This window comes from Oncorhynchus mykiss, chromosome 19 (assembly GCF_057628025.1).
Source record: "Oncorhynchus mykiss isolate SJ-2025 chromosome 19, ASM5762802v1, whole genome shotgun sequence".
In the NCBI taxonomy this organism is placed as follows: domain Eukaryota; kingdom Metazoa; phylum Chordata; class Actinopteri; order Salmoniformes; family Salmonidae; genus Oncorhynchus; species Oncorhynchus mykiss.
The window spans coordinates 71,870,472-71,892,401 of NC_143040.1; the positions used below are offsets into that span (position 1 = coordinate 71,870,472).

General features: G+C 50.0%; 1 protein-coding gene across 1 annotated transcript in view; it reads left to right on the forward strand.

Moving 5' to 3' along the window:
• The window catches only part of LOC100136022 (sodium/calcium exchanger 3), a 178,825-nt gene that overhangs the window by 150,496 nt on the left and 6,399 nt on the right, over positions 1–21,930 (forward strand). The window contains 4 exon segments of the mRNA XM_036955347.2: positions 3,165–3,283; positions 13,521–13,620; positions 17,363–17,448; positions 18,510–18,696. Of these exon segments, the coding sequence (XP_036811242.2) occupies positions 3,165–3,283; positions 13,521–13,620; positions 17,363–17,448; positions 18,510–18,696 (492 nt within the window).

Sequence of the window (21,930 nt, forward strand, 5' to 3'; positions counted from 1 at the left end):
AGGACAGGATAGAGAGATGAGAGAAGAGGACAGGATAGAGAGATGAGAGGAGAGAAGAGAGGACAGGATAGAGAGATGAGAGGACAGGATAGAGAGATGAGAGGACAGGATAGAGAGATGAGAGGACAGGATAGAGAGGAGAGAAGAGAGGACAGGATAGAGAGATGAGATGAGAGGACAGGATAAAGAGATGAGAGAAGAGGACAGGATAGAGAGATGAGAGGAGAGGACAGGATAGAGAGATGAGATGAGAGGACAGGATAGAGAGATGAGATGAGAGGACAGGATCGAGAGATGAGAGGAGAGGACAGGATAGAGAGGAGAGAAGAGAGGACAGGATAGAGAGATGAGATGAGAGGACAGGATAGAGAGATGAGAGAAGAGGACAGGATAGAGAGATGAGAGGAAAGAAGAGAGGACAGGATAGAGAGATGAGAGGACAGGATAGAGAGATGAGAGGAGAGGACAGGATAGAGAGATGAGAGGAGAGAAGAGAGGACAGGATAGAGAGATTAGAGGAGAGGACAGGATAGAGAGATGAGAGGAGAGAAGAGAGGACAGGATACAGAGATGAGATGAGAGGACAGGATAGAGAGATGAGAGAAGAGGACATGATAGAGGGATGAGAGAAGAGGACAGGATAGAGAGATGAGAGGAGAGAAGAGAGGACAGGATAGAGAGATGAGAGAAGAGAGGACAGGATAGAGATGAGAGAAGAGAGGACAGGGTAGAGAGATGAGAGGAGAGAAGAGAGGACAGGATAGAGATGAGAGAAGAGAGGACAGGATAGAGGGATGAGAGAAGAGGACAGGATAGAGAGATGAGAGGAGAGAAGAGAGGACAGGATAGAGAGATGAGAGGAGAGAAGAGAGGACAGGATAGGATAGAGAGATGAGAGGACAGGATAGAGAGATGAGAGAAGAGAGGACAGGATAGAGAGGAGAGAAGAGAGGACAGGATAGAGATGAGAGAAGAGAGGACAGGATAGAGATGAGAGAAGAGAGGACAGGATAGAGAGATGAGAGAAGAGAGGACAGGATAGAGGGATGAGAGAAGAGGACAGGATAGAGAGATGAGAGGAGAGAAGAGAGGACAGGATAGAGAGATGAGAGGAGAGAAGAGAGGACAGGATAGAGAGATGAGAGGAGAGAAGAGAGGACAGGATAGAGAGATGAGAGGAGAGAAGAGACGACAGGATAGGATAGAGAGATGAGAGGACAGGATAGAGAGATGAGAGAAGAGAGGACAGGATAGAGAGGAGAGAAGAGAGGACAGGATAGAGATGAGAGAAGAGAGGACAGGATAGAGATGAGAGAAGAGAGGACAGGATAGAGATGAGAGAAGAGAGGACAGGATAGAGAGATGAGAGAAGAGAGGACAGGATAGAGATGAGAGAAGAGAGGACAGGATAGAGGGATGAGAGAAGAGGACAGGATAGAGAGATGAGAGGAGAGAAGAGAGGACAGGATAGAGAGATGAGAGAACAGGATAGAGAGATGAGAGGAGAGAAGAGAGGACAGGATAGAGAGATGAGAGGAGAGGAGAGAAGAGAGGACAGGATAGAGAGATGAGAGGAGAGGAGAGAAGAGAGGACAGGATAGAGAGATGAGAGAAGAGAGGACAAGATAGAGAGATGAGAGAAGAGAGGACAGGACAGGATAGATATGAGAGAAGAGAGGACAAGATAGAGAGATGAGATGAGAGAAGAGAGGACAGGATAGAGAGATGAGAGGACAGGATAGAGAGATGAGAGGAGAGAAGAGAGGACAGGATAGAGATGAGAGAAGAGAGGACAAGATAGAGAGATGAGATGAGAGAAGAGAGGACAGGATAGAGAGATGAGAGGACAGGATAGAGAGATGACATCCTATTCCCTATATAGTGCAGTACTGTTGATATTGTATTATGTATGGAATAGGGTGCCATCCGGATAATGTATTCTGTATGGAATAGGGTGCCATCTGGATAATGTATTCTGTATGGAATAGGGTGCCATCTGGATAATGTATTCTGTATGGAATAGGGTGCCATCTGGATAATGTATTCTGTATGGAATAGGGTGCCATCCGGATAATGTATTCTGTATGGAATAGGGTGCCATCTGGATAATGTATTCTGTATGGAATAGGGTGCCATCTGGATAATGTATTCTGTATGGAATAGGGTGCCATCTGGATAATGTATTCTGTATGGAATAGGGTGCCATCTGGATAATGTATTCTGTATGGAATAGGGTGCCATCTGGATAATGTATTCTGTATGGAATAGGGTGCCATCTGGATAATGTATTCTGTATGGAATAGGGTGCCATCTGGATAATGTATTCTGTATGGAATAGGGTGCCATCTGGATAATGTATTCTGTATGGAATAGGGTGCCATCTGGATAATGTATTCTGTATGGAATAGGGTGCCATCTGGATAATGTATTCTGTATGGAATAGGGTGCCATCTGGATAATGTATTCTGTATGGAATAGGGTGCCATCTGGATAATGTATTCTGTATGGAATAGGGTGCCATCTGGATAATGTATTCTGTATGGAATAGGGTGCCATCTGGATAATGTATTCTGTATGGAATAGGGTGCCATCTGGATAATGTATTCTGTATGGAATAGGGTGCCAGGATTGACCAGGATCTCTCTCTCTCCCTCTCTCTCCCTCTCTCCCTCTCTCTCTCTCTCTCTCGCCCTCTGTCTCCCTCTCTCTCTCTCCCTCTCTCTCTCTCCCTCTCTCTCTCGCCCTCTGTCTCCCTCTCTCTCTCGCCCTCTCTCTCTCTCGCCCTCTCTCACTCTCCCTCTCTCTCTCCCTCTCTCTCTCGCCCTCTCTCTCTCTCTCCCTCTCTCGCCCTCTCTCTCTCTCCCTCTCTCTCTCGCCCTCTCTCTCTCGCCCTCTGTCTCCCTCTCTCTCTCGCCCTCTCTCTCGCCCTCTCTCTCTCTCTCTCCTCTCCCTGTCTCCCTGCCTCCCCTCCGCCCCTCCCTTCCCCCATCTCCTCTCCCCTCTCCTTCCCCTGTCTCCTCTTCTCTCCCCTCTCCTCTCCCCTCTCCCTGGCTCTCCTCTCCCTGTCTCCTCTCCCCTCTCCTTCCCCTGTCTCCTCTCCTCTCCCCTCTCTTTCCACTGTCTCCTCTCCTCTCCCTGTCTCTCCTCTCCTTTCCTCTCCAAAGATGTCCCAAAGTTGTTGTCAGAGGAAGAGGAAGCTAAGCGGAATGCAGAGATGGGGAAACCATCTCTGGGGGAACACTCCAAAATGGAGGTTTTCATCGAGGAGTCCTATGAGTTCAAGGTACGGGACAGTCTGTCACTCCAATAGACACACACACACACACACACACACACACACACACTCCACACACACACACTCCACCCACACACACACACACACACACATACACACAAACTCCACAGACACACACACATTCTCCACACAGCGAAACACTCTACCCATCATGTTCGGTTGAAGTGTGTTTTAATTCAGTTGATGTCACTGCCACCAGGTGGTGAATCATGTGAACTTCATGTCTTCATTCTGATAACGACCTCCTCTGAGTCTTCATCAGACTGAGTATGTGTCCCAAAATGCACCTTATGTTTGTATTATTATTACTTATATTAGTGGCTTAGTGGCTAAAAGTAGTGCACTATCTAGGGAAAAAGGTGCGTCACCTCAAGTTGAAAGAGCTAACACTGGCAAATAGCACTGCCACTAAGGTTGAGTACCGAAGGGAAAGGCTTTCATCTCGGGTCGTCGTGGTGGAAAGACTCATCGTTAAAACATTTGTAAACAACCGCTTGCAGTTCTGAGCCAACTTGGATACTGAGGAGATCCTGAGGGAAATCAACGAGCATCTTTAGAGGAACAAACGTCATCGTGGATTTATTTTTATTTTATTTTATTTTACCTTTATTTAACCAGGTAGGCAAGTTGAGAACAAGTTCTCATTTACAATTGCGACCTGGCCAAGATAAAGCAAAGCAGTTCGACAGATACAACAACACAGAGTTACACATGGAGTAAAACAAACATACAGTCAATAATAAAGTATAAACAAGTCTATATACAATGTGAGCAAATGAGGTGAGAAGGGAGGTAAAGGCAAAAAAAGGCCTTGGTGGCAAGGTAAATACAATATAGCAAGTAAAACACTGGAATGGTAGTTTTGCAATGGAAGAATGTGCAAAGTAGAAATAAAAATAATGGGGTGCAAAGGAGCAAAATAAATAAATAAATTAAATACAGTTGGGAAAGAGGTAGTTGATAGGGCTAAATTATATGTGGGCTATGTACAGGTGCAGTAATCTGTGAGCTGCTCTGACAGTTGGTGCTTAAAGCTAGTGAGGGAGATAAGAGTTTCCAGTTTCAGAGATTTTTGTAGTTCGTTCCAGTCATTGGCAGCAGAGAACTGGAAAGAGAGGCGGCCAAAGAAAGAATTGGTTTTGGGGGTGACTAGAGAGATATACCTGCTGGAGCGTGTGCTACAGGTGGGAGATGCTATGGTGACCAGCGAGCTGAGATAAGGGGGGACTTTACCTAGCAGGGTCTTGTAGATGACATGGAGCCAGTGGGTTTGGCGACGAGTATGAAGCGAGGGCCAGCCAACGAGAGCGTACAGGTCGCAATGGTGGGTAGTGTATGGGGCTTTGGTGACAAAACGGATTGCACTGTGATAGACTGCATCCAGTTTGTTGAGTAGGGTATTGGAGGCTATTTTGTAAATTACATCGCCAAAGTCGAGGATTGGTAGGATGGTCAGTTTTACAAGGGTATGTTTGGCAGCATGAGTGAAGGATGCTTTGTTGCGAAATAGGAAGCCAATTCTAGATTTAACTTTGGATTGGAGATGTTTGATATGGGTCTGGAAGGAGAGTTTACAGTCTAACCAGACACCTAAGTATTTGTAGTTGTCCACGTATTCTAAGTCAGAGCCGTCCAGAGTAGTGATGTTGGACAGGCGGGTAGGTGCAGGTAGTGATCGGTTGAAGAGCATGCATTTAGTTTTACTTGTATTTAAGAGCAGTTGGAGGCCACGGAAGGAGAGTTGTATGGCATTGAAGCTTGCCTGGAGGGTTGTTAACACAGTGTCCAAAGAAGGGCCGGAAGTATACAGAATGGTGTCGTCTGCGTAGAGGTGGATCAGAGACTCACCAGCAGCAAGAGCGACCTCATTGATGTATACAGAGAAGAGAGTCGGTCCAAGAATTGAACCCTGTGGCACCCCCATAGAGACTGCCAGAGGTCCGGACAACAGACCCTCAGATTTGACACACTGAACTCTATCAGAGAAGTAGTTGGTGAACCAGGCGAGGCAATCATTTGAGAAACCAAGGCTGTTGAGTCTGCCGATGAGGATGTGGTGATTGACAGAGTCGAAAGCCTTGGCCAGATCAATGAATACGGCTGCACAGTAATGTTTCTTATCGATGGCGGTTAAGATATCGTTTAGGACCTTGAGCGTGGCTGAGGTGCACCCATGACCAGCTCTGAAACCAGATTGCATAGCAGAGAAGGTATGGTGAGATTCAAAATGGTCGGTAATCTGTTTGTTGACTTGGCTTTCGTGGATCCGGGGGGGGGGGGGGGGGGGTGGTTAAAAATGATGGGAACTTCAAAAAAACATCTGAAGTTGATAATGTTTCGTTTAAAACATAAAAACTCACCGGACATTATGAAAGTTTATCCAAGTTTATTCTTCCCAGACGATCAATACAGCTACATTCAGACAAAACATGTTTTCACCCGTATATATATATATATATATATACTCCTATTTTGACACTACTCCTTCTTCTCTCTAACCCTTACATCTTTCATGGTTCAAACAGGAAGAGGAAGTGATGACCTGACCTTGATGCCTAATCCAAATATTTCCACCTGTATCCCCCTCTAGCAATCCGGTGACTTCCTCCCGTCCACACAAACACATTCCACAGCCGTCTGGCTCCTACAGAGAACGGTTAACGTCGGATGTACCAACCAGTCTCTGTCCCCCCTCAGATACTATAGTATTACTGATGTACCAACCAGTCTCTGTCCCCCCTCAGATACTATAGTATTACTGATGTACCAACCACGCTCTATCACCCCTCAGATACTATAGTATTACTACAACCAGTCTCTATCCCCCCTCAGATACTATAGTATTACTACAACCAGTCTCTATCCCCCCTCAGATACTATAGTATTACTGATGTACCAACCAGTCTCTATCACCCCTCAGATACTATAGTATTACTACAACCAGTATCTATCCCCCCTCAGATACTATAGTATTACTGATGTACCAACCAGTCTCTGTCCCCCCTCAGATACTATAGTATTACTACAACCAGTATCTATCCCCCCTCAGATACTATAGTATTACTAATGTACCAACCAGTCTCTATCACCCCTCAGATACTATAGTATTACTACAACCAGTATCTATCCCCCCTCAGATACTATAGTATTACTGATATACCAACCAGTCTCTATCACCCCTCAGATACTATAGTATTACTGATGTACCAACCAGTCTCTATCACCCCCCAGATACTATAGTATTACTGATGTAACAACCAGTCTCTATCACCTCTCAGATACTATAGTATTACTGATGTACCAACCAGTCTCTATCACCCCTCAGATACTATAGTATTACTGATATACCAACCAGTCTCCATCACCCCTCAGATACTATAGTATCACTGATGTACCAACCAGGCTCTATCCCCACTCAGATACTATAGTATCACTGATGTACCAACCAGGCTCTATCCCCACTCAGATACTATAGTATTACTGATATACCAACCAGTCTCCATCACCCCTCAGATACTATAGTATCACTGATGTACCAACCAGGCTCTATCCCCCCTCAGATACTATAGTATCACTGATGTACCAACCAGGCTCTATCCCCACTCAGATACTATAGTATTACTGATGTACCAACCAGTCTCTATCACCCCTCAGATACTATAGTATTACTACAACCAGTCTCTATCCCCACTCAGATACTGATGTACCAACCAGTCTCTATCACCCCTGAGATACTATAGTATTACTGATATACCAACCAGTCTCCATCACCCCTCAGATACTATAGTATTACTACAACCAGTCTCTATCCCCCCTCAGATACTATAGTATTACTGATATACCAACCAGTCTCTATCACCCCTCAGATACTATAGTATTACTACAACCAGTCTCTATCCCCCCTCAGATACTATAGTATTACTGATATACCAACCAGTCTCTATCACCCCTCAGATACTATAGTATTACTGATATACCAACCAGTCTCTATCACTCCTCAGATACTATAGTATTACTACAACCAGTATCTATCCCCCCTCAGATACTATAGTATTACTTATGATGTATCACAACCTCTCCCTGTATTCAGATTACAACCTCTCCTTTATTCAGATTACAACCTCTCCCTGTATTCAGATTACAACCTCTCCCTGTATTCAGATTACAACCTCTCCCTGTATTCAGATTACAACCTCTCCCTGTATTCAGATTACAACCTCTCCCTGTATTCAGATTACAACCTCTCCCTGTATTCAGATTACAACCTCTCCTTTATTCAGATTACAACCTCTCCCTGTATTCAGATTACAACCTCTCCCTGTATTCAGATTACAACTGCTCACTCAGTTATTTGCCATTTCAATTTCAGTTTAATCCACCTTAAAAGACAGAACAAATAATACAACAAATATTGTGGTTAAATTCAAATATACTAATTGAACAAAAAAACATTTTTTTTAAATGTATAATTTTTTGTAAATGATATGATAAATAGGACTGGTGGAGTGTTGTCACACATGCAGCTAACACAGACATATGGAAATGTCTGCTCTACCCAAAATTACAACCAATTAATTGCAGCATTACCACAAAAATGGATGAGGCAAGTAGAAGGGAGAAACAAGTAAGGAACTTGTATGTCGGCCCTGCATTAAATAACATGAATGGTTAAAGAAAAGTGGAACTGGAGATAGATGGGAGGGGCTGAGGGAAGCTGAGGGTTGGGATGTGGAACTGGAGATAGATGGGAGGGGCTGACGGAAGCTGAGGGTTGGGATGTGGAACTGGAGACAGGTTGGAGGGGCTGAGGGAAGCTGAGGGTTGGGATGTGGAACTGGAGACAGGTTGGAGGGGCTGAGGGAAGCTGAGGGTTGGGATGTGGAACTGGAGATAGATGGGAGGGGCTGAGGGAAGCTGAGGGTTGGGATGTGGAACTGGAGACAGGTTGGAGGGGCTGAGGGAAGCTGAGGGTTGGGATGTGGAACTGGAGACAGGTTGGAGGGGCTGAGGGAAGCTGAGGGTTGGGATGTGGAACTGGAGATAGATGGGAGGGGCTGAGGGAAGCTGAGGGTTGGGATGTGGAACTGGAGACAGGTTGGAGGGGCTGAGGGAAGCTGAGGGTTGGGTTGTGGAACTGGAGATAGATGGGAGGGGCTGAGGGAAGCTGAGGGTTGGGATGTGGAACTGGAGATAGATGGGAGGGGCTGACGGAAGCTGAGGGTTGGGATGTGGAACTGGAGATAGATGGGAGGGGCTGAGGGAAGCTGAGGGTTGGGATGTGGAACTGGAGATAGGTTGGAGGGGCTGAGGGAAGCTGAGGGTTGGGATGTGGAACTGGAGACAGGTTGGAGGGGCTGAGGGAAGCTGAGGGTTGGGATGTGGAACTGGAGACAGGTTGGAGGGGCTGAGGGAAGCTGAGGGTTGGGATGTGGAACTGGAGATAGGTTGGAGGGGCTGAGGGAAGCTGAGGGTTGGGATGTGGAACTGGAGACAGGTTGGAGGGGCTGAGGGAAGCTGAGGGTTGGGATGTGGAACTGGAGATAGGTTGGAGGGGCTGAGGGAAGCTGAGGGTTGGGATGTGGAACTGGAGACAGATGGGAGGGGCTGAGGGAAGCTGAGGGTTGGGATGTGGAACTGGAGATAGATGGGAGGGGCTGAGGGAAGCTGAGGGTTGGGATGTGGAACTGGAGACAGATGGGAGGGGCTGAGGGAAGCTGAGGGTTGGGATGTGGAACTGGAGACAGATGGGAGGGGCTGAGGGAAGCTGAGGGTTGGGATGTGGAACTGGAGATAGATGGGAGGGGCTGAGGGAAGCTGAGGGTTGGGATGTGGAACTGGAGATAGGTTGGAGGGGCTGAGGGAAGCTGAGGGTTGGGATGTGGAACTGGAGATAGGTTGGAGGGGCTGAGGGAAGCTGAGGGTTGGGATGTGGAACTGGAGATAGGTTGGAGGGGCTGAGGGAAGCTGAGGGTTGGGATGTGGAACTGGAGATAGGTTGGAGGGGCTGAGGGAAGCTGAGGGTTGGGATGTGGAACTGGAGATAGGTTGGAGGGGCTGAGGGAAGCTGAGGGTTGGGATGTGGAACTGGAGATAGGTTGGAGGGGCTGAGGGAAGCTGAGGGTTGGGATGTGGAACTGGAGATAGGTTGGAGGGGCTGAGGGAAGCTGAGGGTTGGGATGTGGAACTGGAGACAGATGGGAGAGGCTGAGGGAAGCTGAGGGTTGGGATGTGGAACTGGAGATAGATGGGAGGGGCTGAGGGAAGCTGAGGGTTGGGATGTGGAACTGGAGACAGATGGGAGGGGCTGAGGGAAGCTGAGGGTTGGGATGTGGAACTGGAGATAGATGGGAGGGGCTGAGGGAAGCTGAGGGTTGGGATGTGGAACTGGAGATAGGTTGGAGGGGCTGAGGGAAGCTGAGGGTTGGGATGTGGAACTGGAGATAGATGGGAGGGGCTGAGGGAAGCTGAGGGTTGGGATGTGGAACTGGAGATAGGTTGGAGGGGCTGAGGGAAGCTGAGGGTTGGGATGTGGAACTGGAGACAGATGGGAGGGGCTGAGGGAAGCTGAGGGTTGGGATGTGGAACTGGAGATAGGTTGGAGGGGCTGAGGGAAGCTGAGGGTTGGGATGTGGAACTGGAGACAGGTTGGAGGGGCTGAGGGAAGCTGAGGGTTGGGATGTGGAACTGGAGATAGATGGGAGGGGCTGAGGGAAGCTGAGGGTTGGGATGTGGAACTGGAGATAGATGGGAGGGGCTGAGGGAAGCTGAGGGTTGGGATGTGGAACTGGAGATAGATGGGAGGGGCTGAGGGAAGCTGAGGGTTGGGATGTGGAACTGGAGATAGGTTGGAGGGGCTGAGGGAAGCTGAGGGTTGGGATGTGGAACTGGAGATAGATGGGAGGGGCTGAGGGAAGCTGAGGGTTGGGATGTGGAACTGGAGATAGATGGGAGGGGCTGAGGGAAGCTGAGGGTTGGGATGTGGAACTGGAGACAGATGGGAGGGGCTGAGGGAAGCTGAGGGTTGGGATGTGGAACTGGAGATAGATGGGAGGGGCTGAGGGAAGCTGAGGGTTGGGATGTGGAACTGGAGATAGGTTGGAGGGGCTGAGGGAAGCTGAGGGTTGGGATGTGGAACTGGAGATAGATGGGAGGGGCTGAGGGAAGCTGAGGGTTGGGATGTGGAACTGGAGATAGGTTGGAGGGGCTGAGGGAAGCTGAGGGTTGGGATGTGGAACTGGAGATAGATGGGAGGGGCTGAGGGAAGCTGAGGGTTGGGATGTGGAACTGGAGCTAGGTTGGAGGGGCTGAGGGAAGCTGAGGGTTGGGATGTGGAACTGGAGATAGGTTGGAGGGGCTGAGGGAAGCTGAGGGTTGGGATGTGGAACTGGAGATAGATGGGAGGGGCTGAGGGAAGCTGAGGGTTGGGATGTGGAACTGGAGATAGGTTGGAGGGGCTGAGGGAAGCTGAGGGTTGGGATGTGGAACTGGAGATAGGTTGGAGGGGCTGAGGGAAGCTGAGGGTTGGGATGTGGAACTGGAGATAGATGGGAGGGGCTGAGGGAAGCTGAGGGTTGGGATGTGGAACTGGAGATAGATGGGAGGGGCTGAGGGAAGCTGAGGGTTGGGATGTGGAACTGGAGACAGATGGGAGGGGCTGAGGGAAGCTGAGGGTTGGGATGTGGAACTGGAGATAGATGGGAGGGGCTGAGGGAAGCTGAGGGTTGGGATGTGGAACTGGAGATAGGTTGGAGGGGCTGAGGGAAGCTGAGGGTTGGGATGTGGAACTGGAGATAGGTTGGAGGGGCTGAGGGAAGCTGAGGGTTGGGATGTGGAACTGGAGATAGATGGGAGGGGCTGAGGGAAGCTGAGGGTTGGGATGTGGAACTGGAGATAGGTTGGAGGGGCTGAGGGAAGCTGAGGGTTGGGATGTGGAACTGGAGATAGGTTGGAGGGGCTGAGGGAAGCTGAGGGTTGGGATGTGGAACTGGAGATAGATGGGAGGGGCTGAGGGAAGCTGAGGGTTGGGATGTGGAACTGGAGATAGGTTGGAGGGGCTGAGGGAAGCTGAGGGTTGGGATGTGGAACTGGAGATAGGTTGGAGGGGCTGAGGGAAGCTGAGGGTTGGGATGTGGAACTGGAGATAGATGGGAGGGGCTGAGGGAAGCTGAGGGTTGGGATGTGGAACTGGAGATAGATGGGAGGGGCTGAGGGAAGCTGAGGGTTGGGATGTGGAACTGGAGATAGGTTGGAGGGGCTGAGGGAAGCTGAGGGTTGGGATGTGGAACTGGAGACAGATGGGAGGGGCTGAGGGAAGCTGAGGGTTGGGATGTGGAACTGGAGATAGGTTGGAGGGGCTGAGGGAAGCTGAGGGTTGGGATGTGGAACTGGAGATAGATGGGAGGGGCTGAGGGAAGCTGAGGGTTGGGATGTGGAACTGGAGATAGGTTGGAGGGGCTGAGGGAAGCTGAGGGTTGGGATGTGGAACTGTGGATAGATGGGAGGGGCTGAGGGAAGCTGAGGGTTGGGATGTGGAACTGGAGATAGATGGGAGGGGCTGAGGGAAGCTGAGGGTTGGGATGTGGAACTGGAGATAGATGGGAGGGGCTGAGGGAAGCTGAGGGTTGGGATGTGGAACTGGAGATAGGTTGGAGGGGCTGAGGGAAGCTGAGGGTTGGGATGTGGAACTGGAGACAGATGGGAGGGGCTGAGGGAAGCTGAGGGTTGGGATGTGGAACTGGAGATAGGTTGGAGGGGCTGAGGGAAGCTGAGGGTTGGGATGTGGAACTGGAGATAGATGGGAGGGGCTGAGGGAAGCTGAGGGTTGGGATGTGGAACTGGAGATAGGTTGGAGGGGCTGAGGGAAGCTGAGGGTTGGGATGTGGAACTGTGGATAGATGGGAGGGGCTGAGGGAAGCTGAGGGTTGGGATGTGGAACTGTGGATAGATGGGAGGGGCTGAGGGAAGCTAAGGGTTGGGATGTGGAACTGGAGATAGATGGGAGGGGCTGAGGGAAGCTGAGGGTTGGGATGTGGAACTGGAGATAGGTTGGAGGGGCTGAGGGAAGCTGAGGGTTGGGATGTGGAACTGGAGATAGGTTGGAGGGGCTGAGGGAAGCTGAGGGTTGGGATGTGGAACTGGAGATAGATGGGAGGGGCTGAGGGAAGCTGAGGGTTGGGATGTGGAACTGGAGATAGATGGGAGGGGCTGAGGGAAGCTGAGGGTTGGGATGTGGAACTGGAGACAGATGGGAGGGGCTGAGGGAAGCTGAGGGTTGGGATGTGGAACTGGAGATAGATGGGAGGGGCTGAGGGAAGCTGAGGGTTGGGATGTGGAACTGGAGATAGATGGGAGGGGCTGAGGGAAGCTGAGGGTTGGGATGTGGAACTGGAGATAGATGGGAGGGGCTGAGGGAAGCTGAGGGTTGGGATGTGGAACTGGAGACAGATGGGAGGGGCTGAGGGAAGCTGAGGGTTGGGATGTGGAACTGGAGATAGGTTGGAGGGGCTGAGGGAAGCTGAGGGTTGGGATGTGGAACTGTGGATAGATGGGAGGGGCTGAGGGAAGCTGAGGGTTGGGATGTGGAACTGGAGATAGATGGGAGGGGCTGAGGGAAGCTGAGGGTTGGGATGTGGAACTGGAGATAGATGGGAGGGGCTGAGGGAAGCTGAGGGTTGGGATGTGGAACTGGAGATAGATGGGAGGGGCTGAGGGAAGCTGAGGGTTGGGATGTGGAACTGGAGATAGATGGGAGGGGCTGAGGGAAGCTGAGGGTTGGGATGTGGAACTGGAGATAGATGGGAGGGGCTGAGGGAAGCTGAGGGTTGGGATGTGGAACTGGAGATAGATGGGAGGGGCTGAGGGAAGCTGAGGGTTGGGATGTGGAACTGGAGACAGGTGGGAGTGGAGTTGCTGGGCAGGGGATGACCCTGGTCGTTTCTGTGGGTCGCTCTGGATGGGAGTTTGTTAGATGACTAATGTGATGTCGAGCGGCTTCATTGCAAGTAGATTTGTATGTTTTATATATTCAGAAAATATATTTGGGACATTGAGTGTCTTCTCTTTTTTGTGTTTCTGACAGAATACTCTGTAGTTGGTCAAAGCTGTGTGTTGGAACACCTTGGTAGAGCAGGATGGGTGAAGGCCTTGTGGTGCCCTGCTCATGTGAATTTTCATTGTTTTTTTTGTGTTTAAAACTCTGTCTTTCTATGGTGTGTGTTTCCCTCAGAATACGGTGGATAAGCTGATAAAGAAGACCAACCTGGCTCTGGTGGTGGGCACCAACTCCTGGAGACAACAGTTCATGGAGGCCATCACAGTCAGTGCAGGTAAAAACCAGCTCCTGAAATGCACATACCACACTCTAGGGGGCGCCATTTAGTGGTCAGATAACTCAAAGGAAGATGGTAAATACTAGCCTGGTTAACATAACTGTTTTGCTAACATTCCACTGTTTGCCACGCTTCATGAAAAGGTCTGGAATGTTAGCACAAACAGAACAGGGACCAGGCTAGGTAAATACAAGGGGTGGCAGGGTAGCCTAGTGGTTAGAGTGTTGGACTAGTAACCGGAAGGTTGCAAGTTCAAACCCCCGAGCTCACCCTGCTTCTCAAAACACATTGGAGGGAAACACCTCCATCCCCTCAGATCCTGCCCTTCATTTTGAGAAGGAGGAAAGAGGATATGAGGAATCAAATCAAGGAAAGATGAATTGAGAAAGACGCCCAGTTTCCTCACACTACACACACACACACACACAATCCTCTCTACATCTCTGTAGATTATTTTTCTCCACAAAGTAAAATCATGGAAGGCCCTCACTCTAATCAGTGAACTGGAAGGCCCTCACTCTGCTCAGTGAACTGGAAGGCCCTCACTCTGCTCAGTAAACTGGAAGGCCCTCACTCTGCTCAGTAAACTGGAAGGCCCTCACTCTGCTCAGTAAACTGGAAGGCCCTCACTCTGCTCAGTAAACTGGAAGGCCCTCACTCTGCTCAGTAAACTGGAAGGCCCTCACTCTGCTCAGTGAACTGGAAGGCCCTCACTCTGCTCAGTGAACTGGAAGGCCCTCACTCTGCTCAGTAAACTGGAAGGCCCTCACTCTGCTCAGTGAACTGGAAGGCCCTCACTCTGCTCAGTGAACTGGAAGGCCCTCACTCTGCTCAGTAAACTGGAAGGCCCTCACTCTGCTCAGTAAACTCCTGGAAGGCCCTCACTCTGCTCAGTAAACTGGAAGGCCCTCACTCTGCTCAGTAAACTGGAAGGCCCTCACTCTGCTCAGTAAACTGAAAGGCCCTCACTCTGCTCAGTGAACTGGAAGGCCCTCACTCTGCTCAGTAAACTGGAAGGCCCTCACTCTGCTCAGTAAACTGGAAGGCCCTCACTCTGCTCAGTAAATTGGAAGGCCCTCACTCTGCTCAGTAAACTCCTGGAAGGCCCTCACTCTGCTCAGTAAACTCCTGGAAGGCTCTCACTCTGCTCAGTAAACTGGAAGGTCCTCACTCTGCTCAGTACATTGGAAGGCCCTCACTCTGCTCAGTAAACTGGAAGGCCCTCACTCTGCTCAGTAAACTCCTGGAAGGCCCTCACTCTGCTCAGTAAACTGGAAGGCCCTCACTCTGCTCAGTAAACTGGAAGGCCCTCACTCTGCTCAGTGAACTGGAAGGCCCTCACTGTGATTGGTGTTAAAATATTTAATCCAGTGGCACTGGTTATTATTTCATGACCCGCTGAAAAATGTATGTCTACATAGACCAAGGCCGGTCTAATCTCCTGCCTATACCACTGTCCAGCTACCCTGCCTAAATAGACCTAGGCCGGTCTAATCTCCTGTCTAGCCCCCTGTCCAGCTACCCTGCCTAAATAGACCTAGGCCGGTCTAATCTCCTGCCTAGCCCCCTGTCCAGCTACCCTGCCTAAATAGACCTAGGCCTGTCTAATCTCCTGCCTAGCCCCCTGTCCAGCTACCCTGCCTAAATAGACCAAGGCCTGTCTAATCTCCTGCCTAGCCCCCTGTCCATCTACCCTGCCTAAATAGACCTAGGCCTGTCTAATCTCCTGCCTAGCCCCCTGTCCACCCTGCCTGCTCATGGAGGCCTCATTTTGTCTGGGGGGATCTGGGCCAGTCACTCACAATGCCTGTCAGGCTACACGCGTCCCTACCTCTGTAGAAGGAAGTCCCCTAATGGCCCGATGAGGGCGCCTAATGGCCTGATGAGGGCCTCTAATGGCCTGTTGAGGGCCCCTAACGGCCTGTTGAGTGCCCCTAATGGCCCGCTGAGGGCCCCTAACGGCCTGTTGAGTGCCCCTAACGGCCTGCTGAGGGCCCCTAATGGCCCGCTGAGGGCCCCTAATGGCCCGCTGAGGGCCTCTAATGGCCTGTTGAGGGCCTCTAATGGCCCGCTGAGGGCCCCTAATGGCCTGTTGAGGGCCCCTAATGGCCTGATGAGGGCCTCTAATGGCCCGTTGAGGGCCCCTAACGGCCTGTTGAGTGCCCCTAATGGCCCGCTGAGTGCCCCTAACGACCTGTTGAGTGCCCCTAATGGAACGCTGAGGGCCCCTAACGGCCTGCTGAGGGCCTCTAATGGCCCGCTGAGGGCCCCTAATGGCCCGCTGAGGGCCCCTAATGGCCCGCTGAGGGCCCCTAATGGCCTGATGAGGGCCCCTAATGGCCTGATGAGGGCCCATAATGGCCTGATGAGGGCCCCTAATGGCCTGTTGAGGGCCCCTAACGGCCTGCTGAGGGCCCCTAACGGCCTGCCGAGGGCCCCTAATGGCCTGCCGAGGGCCCCTAATGGCCTACTGAAAGCCCCTAATGGCCTACTGACAGCCCCTAATGGCCTGTTGAGGGCCCATAACGGCCTGATGAGGGCCCCTAATGGCCTGTTGAGGGCCCCTAATGGCCTGCTGAGAGCCCCTAACGGCCTTGTGAATGTATAGAGTGGACTGTACAAGGTTTTAGCTTTGTTACATATAACAAGATCACTTAATTAAGATGTTCAGTAGTGGCGTGTGTTGTCATTCCTCTTCCTGTCCCATCCTAATAGTTCAGTGTGAGGGTATGTGAGTCTTCTTAGAGTGGGTTAAACACGCCGGGAACCAGGATGTCACTATGAAATACAACCATCTGCTCTTATGAAATATTACTCAATGTATCACAATGTAAGTTAAAATGATTGTCTTCCTCCCTCCCTCCATCTCTCCTCTCCTCTGCTCCTCCCGCCATCTCTCCTCCCGCCATCTCTCCTCTCCTCTGCTCCTCCCTCCTGCCATCTCTCCTCTCCTCTGCTCCTCCCTCCTGCCATCTCTCCTCTCCTCTGCTCCTCCCTCGCTCCATCTCTCCTCTCCTCTGCTCCTCCCTCCCTCCATCTCTCCTCTTCTCTGCTCCTCCCTCCTGCCATCTCTCCTCTCCTCTGCTCCTCCCTCCTGCCATTTCTCCTCTCCTCCTCCCTCCCTCCATCTCTCCTCTTCTCTGCTCCTCCCCCCTGCCATCTCTCCTCTCCTCTGCTCCTCCCTCCTGCCATCTCTCCTCTCCTCCTCCCTCCCTCCATCTCTCCTCTCCTCTGCTCCTCCCTCGCTCCATCTCTCCTCTCCTCTCCTCCTCCCTCCCTCCATCTCTCCTCTCCTCTGCTCCTCCCTCGCTCCATTTCTCCTCTCCTCTGCTCCTCCCTCCCTCCATCTCTCATCTCCTCTGCTCCTCCCTCCATCTCTCCTCTCCTCTGCTCCTCCCTCCATCTCTCCTCTCTTCTGCTCCTCCCTCCCGCCATCTCTCCTCTGCTCCTCCCTCCCGCCATCTCTCCTCTCCTCTGCTCCTCCCTCGCTCCATCTCTCCTCTGCTCTGCTCCTCCCTCCCTCCATCTCTCCTCTCCTCTGCTCCTCCCTCCCTCCATCTCTCCTCTCCTCTGCTCCTCCCTCCCTCCATCTCTCATCTGCTCTGCTCCTCCCTCCCTCCATCTCTCCTCTCCTCTGCTCCTCCCTCCATCTCTCCTCTCCTCCTCCCTCCCGCCATCTCTCCTCCCCCCCCCCCTCCTCCCTCCATTCCCCCCCCCCTCCTCCCTCCCTTGTCCCCAGGAGACGAGGATGAGGAAGACTCCGGTGAAGAGCGTCTTCCGTCTTGTTGTGACTACGTCATGCACTTCCTCACCGTCTTCTGGAAGGTGAGTAGAGTTGGTGATCCTCTGTAGCTCAGATGATAGAGCATGTTTTTTTTTTTTGCAACGCCGAGGGTCGTGGGTTCGAATCCCGTGACCTCCCATATGTAAAATGCCGAGGGTTGTGGGTTCGATTCCCGTGACCTCCCATATGTAAAATGCCGAGGGTCGTGGGTTCGAATCCCGTGACCTCCCATATGTAAAATGCCGAGGGTCGTGGGTTCGATTCCCGTGACCTCCCATATGTAAAATGCCGAGGGTCGTGGGTTCGAATCCCGTGACCTCCCATATGTAAAATGCGCACATGACTGTAAGTCCCTTTAGATAAAAACATCTGCTAAATGTTATTAGTAACACTTTAGTGCCATTACTCATAGCTATTAATAACTGTTAACGATGGCTACTGACACGATGTTACGATGTGTTTAAGGGCTTTATGAATGCATTCATAAGGACACCTATAGTAAAGTGTTATATAATAGTATTATTAATTATATTATTATGCATATTATTATTCATATTATTATGAATAATATATTATTATGAATACTACTATAATAATAGTAATAATAATGTAATATTCATATGATTATTATTCATAATATTATTCATATTATTCTGAATATTCATATTATTCATATTACCACGAATAATACTATTCATATTATTCTAATTGTTATTCATATCAATATGATTATTACTAATATTATTATTAATGAAATTATTAATGTTATTATTATTATTAATGAAATTATTCATATTCATATTATTAATATTAGGTGCTGTTTGCCTGTGTTCCTCCCACGGACTGCCTGAACGGCTAGGCTGGCTATTCATATTAATATTATTCATATTATTATTCATATTAATAATATCATGAATACTACTATAATAATAGTAATAATAATATAATATAATATGATTATTATTCATAGTATTATTCATATTATTCAAATTGTTATTCATGTTATTCATATTCATATTACCATGAATAATACTATTCATATCATTCTCATTGTTATTCATATTAATATGATTATTATTCATATTATTATTATTAATATTAGGTGCTGTTCGCCTGTGTTCCTCCCACGGACTACCTGAACGGCTGGGCCTGCTTCTTCATCTCCATCGTCATCATCGGCATGCTGACCGCAGTGATCGGAGATCTGGCCTCTCACTTTGGCTGCACCATCGGGCTGAAGGACTCCGTCACTGCCATGGTGTTCGTGGCGCTGGGTACGTCTGTCCCTGGTGAGTACACTAATGGATAGCAGTGGGGGGGGGGGGGGGGGGGGGGTATTTTTTATTTTATTTTACCTTTATTTAACTAGGCACGTCAGTTAAGAAAATTCTAATTTACAATGACGGCCTACCGGGGCCAAACCCGGACGACGCTGGGCAGTGATGTGTCCTATAAGGAGCATTGGTGGCAAATCTGATGGCCGAATGGTAAAGAACATCTAGCCGCTCGAGATCACCCTTACCTGCCGTTCTATAAATTATGTCTCCGTAATCTAGCATGGGTAGGATGGTCATCTGAATCAGAGTTAGTTTGACAGCTGGGGTGAAAGAGGAGCGATTACGATAGAGGAAACCAAGTCAAAATGTAAGTTTAGCCTGCAGCTTTGATATGTGCTGAGAGAAGGACAGTGTACCGTCTAGCCAAACTCCAAGTACTTGTATAAGGTGACTACCTCAAGCTCTAAACCCTCAGAAGAAGTGACCACACCTGTGGGAAGAGGGGCATTCTTCTTACCAAACCACATTACCTTTGTTTTGGAGGTGTTCAGAACAAGGTTAAGGGTAGAGAAAGCTTGTTGGACACTGTGGTCGTAGGGGGTGTGGGCATAGAGGTTGTGGGGCTAGGGGGTGTGGGCATAGAGGTTGTGGGGGTAGGGGGTTTGGGCATAGAGGTTGTGGGGGTAGGGGGTGTGGGCGTAGGGAGTGTGGGGGTAGGGGGTGTGGGCGTAGGGGGTGTGGTGGTAGGGGGTGTGGGAGTAGATGTAGGGTAGTAGGTGTAGGGGTAGAAGGTGTAGGGTAGAAAGTGTAGGGGTAGAAGGTGTAGGGGTAGAAGGTGTAGGGGTAGAAGGTGTAGGTGTAGAAGGTGTAGGGGTAGAAGGTGTAGGGTAGAAGGTGTAGGGGTAGAAGGTGTAGGGTAGAAGGTGTAGGTGTAGGGTTAGAAGGTGTAGGGTAGAAGGTGTAGGGTAGAAAGTGTAGGGGTAGAAGGTGTAGGGGTAGAAGGTGTAGGGGTAGAAGGTGTAGGTGTAGAAGGTGTAGGGGTAGAAGGTGTAGGGTAGAAGGTGTAGGGGTAGAAGGTGTAGGGTAGAAGGTGTAGGTGTAGGGTTAGAAGGTGTAGGGTAGAAGGTGTAGGGTAGAAGGTGTAGGGGTAGAAGGTGTAGGGGTAGAAGGTGTAGGGGTAGAAGGTGTAGGGTAGAAGGTGTAGGGTAGAAGGTGTAGGTGTAGGGTAGAAGGTGTAGGGTAGAAGGTGTAGGGTAGAAGGTGTAGGGGTAGAAGGTGTAGGGTAGAAGGTGTAGGGGTAGAAGGTGTAGGGTAGAAGGTGTAGGGTAGAAGGTGTAGGTGTAGGGTAGAATGTGTAGGGTAGAAGGTGTAGGGTAGAAGGTGTAGGGTAGAAGGTGTAGGGGTAGAAGGTGTAGGGTAGAAGGTGTAGGGTAGAAGGTGTAGGGGTAGAAGGTGTAGGGGTAGAAGGTGTAGGGGTAGAAGGTGTAGGGTAGAAGGTGTAGGTGTAGGGTAGAATGTGTAGGGTAGAAGGTGTAGGGGTAGAAGGTGTAGGGTAGAATGTGTAGGGTAGAAGGTGTAGGGTCGAAGGTGTAGGGGTAGAAGGTGTAGGGTAGAAGGTGTAGGGTAGAAGGTGTAGGGTAGAAGGTGTAGGGTAGAAGGTGTAGGTGTAGGGTAGAAGGTGTAGGGTAGAAGGTGTAGGGGTAGAAGGTGTAGGGTAGAAGGTGTAGGGTAGAAGGTGTAGGTGTAGGGTAGAAGGTGTAGGGTAGAGGGGTGTAGGGTAGAAGGTGTAGGGTAGAAGGTGTAGGGTAGAAGGTGTAGGTGTAGAAGGTGTAGGGTAGAAGTGTAGGTGTAGAAGGTGTAGGTGTAGAAGGTGTAGGGTAGAAGGTGTAGGGTAGAAGGTGTAGGTGTAGGGTTAGAAGGTGTAGGGTAGAAGGTGTAGGGTAGAAGGTGTAGGGGTAGAAGGTGTAGGGTAGAAGGTGTAGGGTAGAAGGTGTGGGGTAGAAGGTGTAGGTGTAGAAGGTGTAGGGTAGAGGTGTAGGGTAGAAGGTGTAGGGTAGAAGGTGTAGGTGTAGAAGGTGTAGGTGTAGAAGGTGTAGGGTAGAAGGTGTAGGGGTAGAAGGTGTAGGGTAAAGGGTGTAGGGTAGAAGGTGTAGGTGTAGGGTAGAAGGTGTAGGGTAGAGGGGTGTAGGGTAGAAGGTGTAGGTGTAGGGGTAGAAGGTGTAGGGTAGAAGGTGTAGGGTAGAAGGTGTAGGTGTAGGGTAGAAGGTGTAGGGTAGAAGGTGTAGGGTAGAAGGTGTAGGGGTAGAAGGTGTAGGGTAGAAGGTGTAGGGTAGAAGGTGTAGGGTAGAAGGGTAGGTGTAGGTTAGAAGGTGTAGGGTAGAAGGTGTAGGGTAGAAGGTGTAGGGGTAGAAGGGGTAGGGTAGAAGGTGTAGGGTAGAAGTTGTAGGGTAGAAGGTGTAGGGTAGAAGGTGTAGGTGTAGGGTAGAAGGTGTAGGGGTAGAAGGTGTAGGGTAGAAGGTGTAGGGTAGAAGGTGTAGGGTAGAAGGTGTAGGGTAGAAGGTGTTAGGTGTAGGGTAGAAGGTGTAGGGGTAGAAGGTGTAGGGTAGAAGGTGTAGGGTAGAAGGTGTAGGGTAGAAGGTGTAGGTGTAGAAGGTGTAGGGTAGAAGGTGTAGGGTAGAATGTGTAGGGTAGAAGGTGTAGGGTAGAAGGTGTAGGGTAGAAGGTGTAGGTGTAGAAGGTGTAGGGAGAAGGTGAGGGTAGAAGGTGTAGGGTAGAAGGTGTAGGGTAGAAGGTGTAGGTGTAGGGTAGAGGTGTAGGGTAGAGGGGTGTAGGGTAGGTAGGTGTTAGGTGTAGGGTAGAAGGTGTAGGGTAGAAGGTGTAGGGTAGAAGGTGTAGGTGTAGGGGTAGAAGGTGTAGGGTAGAAGGTGTAGGGTAGAAGGTGTAGAGGGTAGAAGGTGTAGGGTAGAAGGTGTAGGTAGAAGGATGAGGTGTAGGGGTAGAAGGTGTAGGGTAGATGTGTAGGGGTTGTAATGTGTAGGTGTAGAGGGTGTAGAAGGTGTAGGGTAGAGGTGTAGGGTAGAAGGTGTAGGGGTAGAAGGTGTAGGGGTAGAAGGTGTAGGGTAGAAGGTGTAGGTGTAGGGTAGAAGGAGTAGGGTAGAGGGGTGTAGGGTAGAAGGTGTAGGGTAGAAGGTGTAGGGTAGAGATGGTGTTAGGGTAGAAAGGTGTAGGTGTAGGGTAGAAGGTGTA